The following is a 10,862-nucleotide window of genomic DNA, read 5'->3' on the forward strand; positions in this document are numbered from 1 at the left end:
TGAGTAGTCATGGATGTCCTGTGTGTTCTAACAGTTTATAATCCAAGGAATCTCTGGCCAGAGTTGATAGTGGGGTGATTAGGAAAATGTGTTTCCCTAAGTCACACACGAACGGATTTATAATACCTAGAACGTTCGCACGGTCATTGAACTTTATAAGAGGTCTCGGTGAACCAATGCCTCTAGTTCAATCGGGACATGTGCTGCGAAGGGATCGTACTGTACGCTAACTATATCATAAGGTTCTTGAAGGCACTTCACTTGTATCTAGGGAATCATGATGCGTAGTTGCTAGGCGCCAATCTTGATTCGTTGGGCACCGATTTGATCGGCGATTAAGTAAAATGAGTTTTACTTTAATCGGGACTCTTGGGAGGAGTTCATATAAGAACAATGTGTTGTTCGAATCACAAAGAGTTGTGAGCCCACGGCTAGCATACACCTGAACCATTGAGGGTCACACTTCTCGTGTAATATAGATCCTTGATAACAACAAGCATAGATTTATATGTTAATCTTTGAACGATTGGATGTCAATATGATTGAATCCAAGATTCGTAATTGTGGATTACGAATTGGAATGAACGTAGAGAAAGAGACATGCGGAATTCAGTGAACTTTCTAAATTAGGAAGTTTCCCGATTTAGCAGGTCCACTGAATTAGAAGTTTCCACTTTTGGAAATTGGAAATTTCGAAGAGACACTCGTATCGACGAGGACTTTGAGCTCGTCACAAATATAATTTTCTTATATTTTTGTGAAACGATCGTTTGTGAGAAACGAGGACGACAAGGCGATGGGCTTAATGGATCAGTGGGTCAGGCCCAATGACTTAAGCCTACTAGGGTTGAGAACCCTAGTATAAATAGACCTCAAAAGAAAGTTTGAGATAAGATTTTAACAAAAAAAAGCCCTAGCCGTCCAGCCCTAGCCGCCCAGCTCTCTCGGCCGCCGCTGCCCCGCCGCGCCGCCGCCGATCGTCGCCGTTTTGTCGCCGGTGTTCTCCTCTCTTCTCCCTTGTTTATTCTTTGTTGTTTATCTAACTCGTTTACATCTAGTGCTGTAGTTCGAGTGGGTCAAAATATACGAGGTGAAACATGATTGGAGGAGAGGAAGACCGCTGCCCCGCCGCCGAAGTCGCACGCGCCGCCGTTACGCAGCACGCGCTTTTCGCGTGAGTCGCACGCGCCGCCACCGTGTCTGCCACGCGCCGCCGTCTGCCATCTGCTGGACCAGCTTGCTCCAGCCGTGAGTTGCTGCCCCGAGGATTGGTAATTCGCAGCTTGTACGTGTTCGGTTCTAGATTTCGATTCGTCGAAATCCCACGCTTCAAGAGGTAAACCGAAATCTCTCGTAATATATTATAAATTTGGATTTATGATTTACTTGCGAGCATGTTGATGTTGTGAATTAATTGTTATCATGATTTATGAAATTGTGTGAACAAGCATGTTTTATATTTTTCGGTTTTACATGTTTTGATAAAAATCGATAATTACCATGTGTATGGCGGAAGCGTTAAGGTACGTTGACTATGTGATTAGTTTATGCATGTAATCGAAACTAGTTCGATCTAAAAATTTTAAATTCCGCTGCGTATACATGCATGATCCCCAACAGCCACGAGGTAAGTCGGGTCCGAGTTTTAGAGGACCCAAAACCGACCCGCGGGGAGGCGGGTCCGGGACGGGTACACTCGGGTCCACCCGGTTTCGGGTCAGCTCCGGGCCAAGTCCGGGTCCGGACCGGATTTTTAAATTTTGTTCAAAATGTGATGTATGGGATTCCAACTCGGGTTCCCAAACACATGAATAGCAGTCCACACCACTGAAACAAGATATATATTTGCGAAATTACTTGCAAGAAATATATATAACATAAACAAACAGTATAAAATAATTATAATAAATAATGTTAAATGGATTGTTAATTATCATATTCATAATTATTAAATAATTTTAATTAAATCATTAACAAATATAATAGAATAAAAAAATTATAATAAATTGAAAGGACTTGAGATTAATCCATTTAAATCTTACGATTCGATTCTAATATTTAAATAAAATGTATATATAGAGAAATGACTAAATCTTATGATGTACAATTTAATTCTTACGATTTTTACAAATTAAACCAATTATTAATAGAGAAATTACATCATAATATTTTGATTATACTAGTCATATATAATGTTATTTTTAAAGTAAGAATATTAATTGAAATGAGATATAATCTATTTGTGTTAAAATAAACATCATTTATATTTTTAAATAATTATCTTATGAAAAATACTCAATAATATTAATAAGTTCTTGTCAACAATTGAGGTTAATCGATTTAAATTAAATGAAATGAGTTATCATCTATTTTTTTAAATAAACATCTTATTTTATTTTTCATTCGATTTTTTCACACTATCGATTTTAAAAACATAAGTGAATTTGTAATAAGTCAACGCATTTATTTATATATTGAATTGATTCAATATTTTATATTTTTCAATAGTGGAGATTATATTGATATAGTAATTAATAATAGATGTTTTGAAGTATTGAACCGTGATTATATATATATATATATATATATATATATATATATATATATATATATATATATATATATATATATATATATATATATATATATATATATATATATATATATATATATATATTTTTAAGTTTGCATTTGCTAATAATTTAATTAAACTTATTTAATAATAATTAATATGAAAAAGAAGTCTCATTCTTTCCAATTCTGCCCGTGTTCGAATCCAAACTGACTCTATAAATTAACATAACTATATTGTTAGTGACAGTACATTATTGTCAGTGACAGTACATTAGCTAAATCAACAAAATTATACTGTCGGTGACAGTACATTAGCGTAATTGTATTGCCGTTGACAGTAAGAAAATCAACATAATATTATTATTATTTTTTTGTTATTTTATTTTTAATTTTGTTTGATTTGTTGACAAGTCAAAGTAATATACACAATAATATTACTGTCAACGACAGTAATATAATTATTTATTTTTTTGTTTAGTTTGAGTTATTCACGGAGTAACGTAATAATATTATTGTCTATTATTGTAATATTACTGTAAACACAATAATATTACTGTGGTTGACGGTAATATTACTGTCAACCACATCAATACTATTATTTAGTTTGGGTTTTTTTTGTTTTGTTTGAGTTATTCACGGAGTAACGTAATAATATTACTTTATATTATTGTAATATTACTGCGGTTGACGGTAATATTACTGTTGTTATAGTAATATTAGTCACTCACAGTAATATTAATTCTTTTCGTTTTTTATTATGTTTACATTTGTTGAACGGTCAACATATTAATATTACTCTATTACACAATAATAATGAGTTTTGTTGTATTAATATTACTATACTAGAGATTAATATAGCAATATTACTGTGTTAAACTGTAGTATAGTTGATTTTACTGTGTGTAACATTAATATAGTTAATATTACTCTTAATCACAGCAATATTGTTGTTTGAACGAAAAAAAAGACATTAGAGAAAGAAAAAAAAAGTTTAACGCCAGAAACTGGCGGAAAATCAGGAAGGGAAAAAAAAAAGTCAACGCCAAAGAGACTGGCGGTCAGTGGCGATTGACCGGGTCAAAGGCGGTGACGGACGAAACTGTCCATAAAAAAGTCTTTGTGGTCAAAATTGAATAATTTGTGAAATTTGGGGTCAAATTGAGGTTAGATTAAATTAAATGATGAAATTGGAGCATATTAAAGTATGAGGGGCTATTTTAGTCTTTTACAAACCTCTTGACCATGTGTGGACTTTTTTGTAAAGAAGTTTATTGTGAATAAGTTTATGAATAAGTACCCATTGATGGGCTTATTTGTAAAGACCCCTAAATTAAATGATGAAATTGGAGCATATTAAAATGTGAGGACTATTTTAGTCTTTTAAAAACCTCTAGACCATGTGTGGACTTTTTCGTAAAAGAGACTTTTGTCTGGACCCCTTTATGAATAAGTATTCGTTGATGGGCTTATTTAGGGGTGCAAGTTGGAATGGGATTTCCAATTTCCGCCAGTTCCGATCCAAAAAGTTCGAATTTTGGAACAACTTTTCTCACTCCGACTTCCGAAATTCCAATTTCCATATTCTTTCGGTCTTTTTGGATTGAAATAGGAATTATATAAAATAAATTTGGAATTTCCAAAATTCGATCCAATTTAATTCCGAAGAATTCTAATTTTTTTCTTCCGAAAAATACACCTATAAATACTATATATTAGATAATACTCATTTTCCGAAAAATACACCTATAAGTTTTGTTTTAGGATTTTGACATAATGAATTGTTGTTAGAAGTTTTATTGGATATTATGCTATGTTTATTTTTATTTATTTTTTTGAACTGGAATTTAGTAGTTATTAGTTTTACTTTTATCGACATGGATGTTCTTATTTTTGAATATAAAATTTCGGCTAAGTTTCGAAATTTTAAAGCTTATGTGATTTCCGATTTTTTTCCGAAATTTTGAAATTTCCGGGCCTTTTGGAATTGGAATGAATTTTTAGATTCCAAATTTTTTCGGAAATTTTCGGAAAAGGCTAATTCCCATCCGATCTATCAGACTTTCACCCCTTGGCTTATTTGATATAAGAAATCATTTTGTTTATTTAAAATGAAATATTTAAAAAAAAAATATTAGGGGTAATTTTGTCATTTCGTTTAAGTAAAAACCCAATTTTAATGTAAGAAGTTGTGTTGCTTTGTAAAACGTAACATAAGGGGGTTATTGATAATTTTTTTAACATTGGGGTTTTTTCGAGAATTAGGGATTACAGAGGGGTAATGTGCTAATAACTCCTCGGAATTTATCAGAGTTTTGTAAACCAGTCTTCAACATCTATGAATTTTATTATAAAAAAATTATTTAGCAAAGCTCCAAATCAGGGTTGTATTTGGGAGTTTGGGGGTTTCACAAAATCTGGTGGGGTTTTCTAATTAACCCTTTGATTTGATCCTCCAACACCGCCCACCACCAATCACAGACTTACTACTCGCATAATTCTGGATCTACTACAATGGAGCAGAATCCAAGACCGAGAAGCGTTCTCGAAGTATGTGGTGAAGAAATCATCAGAATCGTAACCCCAGTTTCAATCTGTATGGTTTTGGTTGTAATTCTGGTTTCCATTCTGAATGGGGATTCCTCCTCAAATTTATCATCAATCACAACCATGGCCACCATAGCCTACACCGAAAGCAGCTCAGATTCCATATGGGACAAGCTCAAAGGCGCCCTTTTGAATTCACTCGTCTTTGTTGTTGTCGTCACATTGGTAACTTTCCTTTTAGTTCTTCTTTTCTACCTCAGATGCACCAAATTCTTGAAATACTACATGGGTTTCTCTTCTTTCCTTGTTTTGGGATTCATGGGTGGAGAAATCGCTATTTTCTTGGTCAAAGATTTCAACATTCCCGTTGACTGCATTACATTTGCAATTTTGTTGTTTAATTTCACGGTTGTGGGTGTTACGGCGGTGTTCATGTTGAAGATGGCTATTTTTGTGACACAAGCTTACTTGGTTGTGATTGGGGTGTTGGTTGCGTATTGGTTTACCCTTTTGCCCGAATGGACGACTTGGATGCTTTTGGTTGCAATGTCTTTGTATGATCTTGCTGCTGTTTTATTGCCCGGTGGGCCTTTGAGGCTCTTAGTAGAACTTGCTATGTCTAGGGATGAAGATATTCCTGCTCTTGTTTACGAGGCACGCCCCGTTATTATTGATATTCATAATAATAATAATGTTGATTCTACTACTCCCAATGCACAGAGAAGAGTATGGAGGAGGAGGGGTGATTTGGATGAAAATGAAGGAATTATTATTAGACATGATGATTCTTCGGAGCTTGCTGCTCCGCTTATTCAACATATAGATATCCCCCCGATGAATGGTAATGTGGAAGAAGATTCAAATCCAGTGCTTGAAGGAATTGGGTTGGGATCATCAGGTGCAATTAAGCTTGGATTGGGAGATTTCATATTTTACAGCGTATTAGTGGGCAGAGCTGCAATGTACGACTACATGACAGTGTATGCGTGCTACCTTGCTATCATAGCTGGTCTTGGTATAACTCTGATACTCCTTGCTTTTTATCGAAAGGCTTTGCCAGCTCTTCCTGTATCTGTCATGCTAGGTGTCTTGTTTTATTTGTTGACTCGCCTTTTACTTGAAGTTTTTGTCGTACAATGTTCTGTCACCCTATTGATGTTTTAGAACCTAATTAATCTATATATATATATATATATATATATTTATTTCTGTTGATGTTGATTACAAGTGTTTTCTTGTCTCAGACGGTTGTAACATTGTTTGTCACACATAAACTGAAAAAAAAGGCGCCATCGCCATCATTATTTGTTTCTCCTTGAAGGTATTGGTGTATTCTGTAGCTTCATTTTGGTAATTTATCAGTTTCTTCCTCCACTTCAAAAAACTCTCATGAAAAAAAGGAAAGGGAAATTCCATAAACATTTTTTTTTCTGTTTTTGATGAGAGCAAAAGGATGTCGCTATTTTCTGTGTTTGTATCCAACGTTTCCGGTAGTTTTCTGCTCCAGTCAGAATTCCATCTCTTCGAACCATTTTCTGCACATGTTTAATCAAACTCGTTTTTTTTTTTTTAGGTTCATCTAGCAGCTTTCCTATATAGAATGATATATATATACTAGTAACCATAACCCGTGCGTTGCACGGTACCATTATAAAACAAAAGATATTTAAAACTTAATATGTTGAATGTAACGAAATTAAATAATTGAGAATCACACCATAAGAAAATCGTAAAAAAGATGGATAAATAATATCGAGAACTTTATTAATGCAATTAACAATAGTTTACACGATTGACAAATCAAACCTACGGCTTTATTATAATGGAATAGAATAAATATTTCCATAAGGCAAGTCTTCATAGAAGCATTATGTGCTTTACCAGTCGATCTATCAACTAAAATCACCACACAATTGAATCAATCAAATAAGAATTATTAACTATCGGGACTAAATCCACATCCAAATTCAGGTTGGAGTTCGGGTCCAGACTATTGCTCGAAGAGAAATTAGACGAATTCCAGTTTCATCTTGCCATCGCCATCTATTAATTCTCCCCTTAGATTCTCTAATTGATAATTCAAATCTGCCAGCCCCGATTGCAAAACCTGGAACATCAGATTCTAGACAGCACAGAACAATTACGTACTCTTCATCTTTGCTTCCATAATTTATCCAAGGTTGACAGAACCTACCAAAGCAAGGTTGAAATTGAATATAGTATAGTCCTTAAATATATATTCATCATATTTAGTGAAAAAAAAGAAGAAAAAAACCCTTAAATACTCACTCTTTTTTGTCTGATGAGAAAGCTTCTTTCGTCACGTAATCCTAGCCCTTGACATCACTTGCTTTTCAAAATTTCAATCACCAAAGCTGCGGAGTCATATAGAAACTTGTGCACATCAGGGAGCCTCTATATTTTTTATCATCTCATTTATCGTAGTTCTTAATTTAGAGGAAACATTCCTCGTCATTTCCGTCTCATATTCTTCATCATGTGTCTACAACAAACAAATGGAGGTTAAAAGGCGTTGTATGAATTTCTAGCAGAAAACGGATGAAAAAATTCAAATATTCATATATATTCCTAAATCGTTGTATAAGATCATCATCATCATCTGATATCCTTTTGACAGTGATAACCTGCCAACACGCTGAATTCTGCTTTGAATAGAATGTCTCTACCAAAAAATGCATAGTCGCGTCGTCTATTCTCCAAATTTGTGACAAATGTCAAATACGATAATATCATTAAGAAATACATCGAATTCAAGAATTTGTTTACAATTATCTTTAATTACATTTAACGAAATTACCAATTTCTGTAGACTTGGTACCGGTGTATCAATTTGTTTTGGAAATCAATTACCAAAATTTAGTCAAAAGCGAAGAAAAAAATAACATATATTGGAAAAAAGAAAAAAACACATGTAATATATAAAAAACGGAAACCAAGTAATACATCCAATCGTTAACAATAACAACACCAAACAGATTGATGAAAATTTGATGTCACACAATTGTAAAAACAAATGGAATACAAATATATAATCATAATTCCGAAATACAAAACATAACTGCCCGATTTACTTCTCAAGAGAGATCCGGCTTGTCTTTGTCTTATCTCTGTTGTTTGCCTTTTTCCTCTGATTCGAATTTACTAAGCAAATTTTGTACGTGTACATATATATCTATATATATATATATATATATATATATATATATATATATATATATGGGTAAATGGCAAATTGCCACATGACAATTACACTTAATTAAAAGAGGGACATTCAACTTTTGTCTTTCAAATAAATCCAGCTCATTCAAACTTATTTGCAAATAAGGAAAATCCCTTTATATATACCAAAATTACCCCAATTCATTAAAACTCAATTCAACTCCAATTTCATTATTTAAACCCCAATTTAGCTCAATTTCATCAATTAACCAATTTTAACCCTAATTTCAATTTTGACCCCAATTTTGACCCCGCCACCACCGGAGACCGCCGGTCGTCGCCGTTGCCCGGCGTTGACTTTTTTTTTTTTTTTTTTTTTTCTGAATTTTTTTTCTCCCCATAATTTTTTTTTCCGGCCGGTCAACTGCCGTTGACCGCGGTTTCCGGCGTTGACTTTTTTATCTTAATTTTGGTTTTTCTTAAAAAAGGTATTTTAATTAATATTACTATCATGGCTGCTAAATTACTGTCTCCGGCAGTTATTTAACTGTCGGAGACAGTAATTTAACTGTAAATTGACTTTTTTTTTTCTTCAAAAATATTTTAATTAATATTATTGTCTTTGCTACTAAATTACTGTCTCCAGCAGTTATTTAACTTTGGAGACAGCAATATAACTGTTAATTGATTTTTTTGAAAAATATTTTAATTAATATTACTGTATTCGTTGCTAAATTACTGTCTCCAACAGTTATTTAACTGTCGGAGACAGTAATTTAACTGTTAATTGACTTTTTTATTCTTAAAAAAATATTTTTAATTAATATTACTGTATTCGTTGCTAAATTACTGTTTCCTGCTGTTATTTAACTGTCGGAGACAGTAATTTAACTGTTAATTGACATTTTTTTTAATTTTTTTTTCTTAAAAAAAATTATTTTGATTAATATTACTGCCTTGGCTGCTAAATTACTGTCTCCAACAGTAATTTAACTGTCTTAGACAATAATATTAGTAATATTACTGTTTGGGAAAATAATATTCATAATATTACTGTCCCAAACTGTAATATTACTGTCTGAGACAGTAATTTAGTAGTCAAGATAGTAATATTAATTAAAATATTTTGTTTTCTAAGAAAAAAAAAAAGTCAACGCCGGAGACCTGCGGTCAACGGTGGTTGACCGGCCGGAAAAAAAATTCAGGAAAAAAAAAGTTTTCAAAAAAAAAAAAAGTCAACGCCGGAATCTCGCCGAAAAAATAAATTTCAGAAAAAAAATTATTTTCCGAAAAAAAAAATTGGGGGTTAATGTGATATATTTGTTTAAATCCGGGGTCAATGTGTAATATTAAGAAATTTAGAGCATAATGGGTGGAATTGATCACAATTATATTATGGAGGGTATTTTAGACTAAAAGCATGGGGATGGGTTTAATTGAGAGATTGTTTTTTTTTGTTGACCAAAATGCATTTAAGTCTCATGTGATGGGTCTTTTTGCCATTCGCCCATATATATATATATATATTTATATATATATAAACACAAACACACACACCCCGAGTGTCAATATATAAAATATATGTAAAATAATAAATAATACCAATTTAACACACAGGAAGGCAATTTCAAATACCAATTGTTTCTCATTTCAATATCGCCTAAATAATAAATAGATAATGACATTTATACTTTAAATGAAAATCAATATCACACAAACATAAGAAATCTCATTTTTCTTGCATTTAATACCACACACACAAAGCCCTCACACCTCTTTGTTTCTTCTTGACAAACCCTCCCTCCCACTCATGTTTCCTCCTCCTCCTCCTCGTCTTCTTCATGCCTCTTCTCGCTTCTTCTTCATGCTTCTTCTTGATTCTTCTTCCTTCTTCTTCTCTATCTTCCGCTTCTCCCTCTTCATCCTCTATCTCTTCCTCCTCTTCGTCATCCTCGTCTTCTTTCTCCTCCTCTTCTTCCTTTTCCTCTTCGTCTTCCTCCTCGTCTTCCTGTTCCTCTTATGCGTCTTCCTGCCTCTTCTTCCTTTTTTTTTCTTTTTCTTCTTCCTCTTCTTCCACCTTATTCTTCTTTTTTTTCTTCTTCTTGCTCTTCCTCTTATTCTTCGTCCTTGTTCTTCCTTTTTTCCTTCTTCTTCTTCTTCTTCTTCTTCTTCTTCTTCTTCTTCTTCTTCTTCTTCTTCTTCTTCTTCTTCTTCTTCTTCTTCTTCTTCTTCTTCTTCTTCTTCTTCTTCTTCTTCTTCTTCACGTTCTTGTTCTTCTATCTCTTCTTTCTTCTTTTTCATGTTCTTCTTCTTCCTCTTCCTCTTATTCTTCGTCCTTTTTTTATTCTTCCTCTTCCTCCTTCTTCTACATGCTCTTCTTCTTCCTCTTCTTCTTCATCTTTTTCTTCTTCTGCATGTTCTTTCTTCTTCTATCTCTTGTTTCTTCTTCTTCTTCTTCTTCTTTCAACTAAATAATCTATCTATCTATATCTATATTATTTATAAAAGTGAGAATGTTAGGGGCGGTTTCTTCCCTTTTATGTGAGGATCAAAATGCCCTTTGC

General features: G+C 33.2%; 1 protein-coding gene across 1 annotated transcript; it reads left to right on the forward strand.

The window, feature by feature from the left end:
* The first annotated feature begins 4,879 nt into the window (after positions 1–4,879).
* Positions 4,880–6,438, forward strand: PS2 (Presenilin-2). The gene has a single exon (XM_012978532.2). It carries the CDS (start codon positions 5,086–5,088, stop codon positions 6,280–6,282), a length of 1,197 nt encoding a protein of 398 aa, XP_012833986.2. The 5' UTR covers positions 4,880–5,085; the 3' UTR covers positions 6,283–6,438.
* Positions 6,439–10,862: the final 4,424 nt, after the last annotated feature.

Source organism: Erythranthe guttata, chromosome 9 (assembly GCF_056151865.1).
Source record: "Erythranthe guttata isolate IM_541 chromosome 9, IM_541, whole genome shotgun sequence".
In the NCBI taxonomy this organism is placed as follows: Eukaryota; Viridiplantae; Streptophyta; class Magnoliopsida; order Lamiales; family Phrymaceae; genus Erythranthe; species Erythranthe guttata.

Bases quoted from the DNA above. Each gene is read 5' to 3' on its own strand.
- PS2 (XM_012978532.2), top strand. From the start codon at position 5,086: ATGGAGCAGAATCCAAGACCGAGAAGCGTTCTCGAAGTATGTGGTGAA.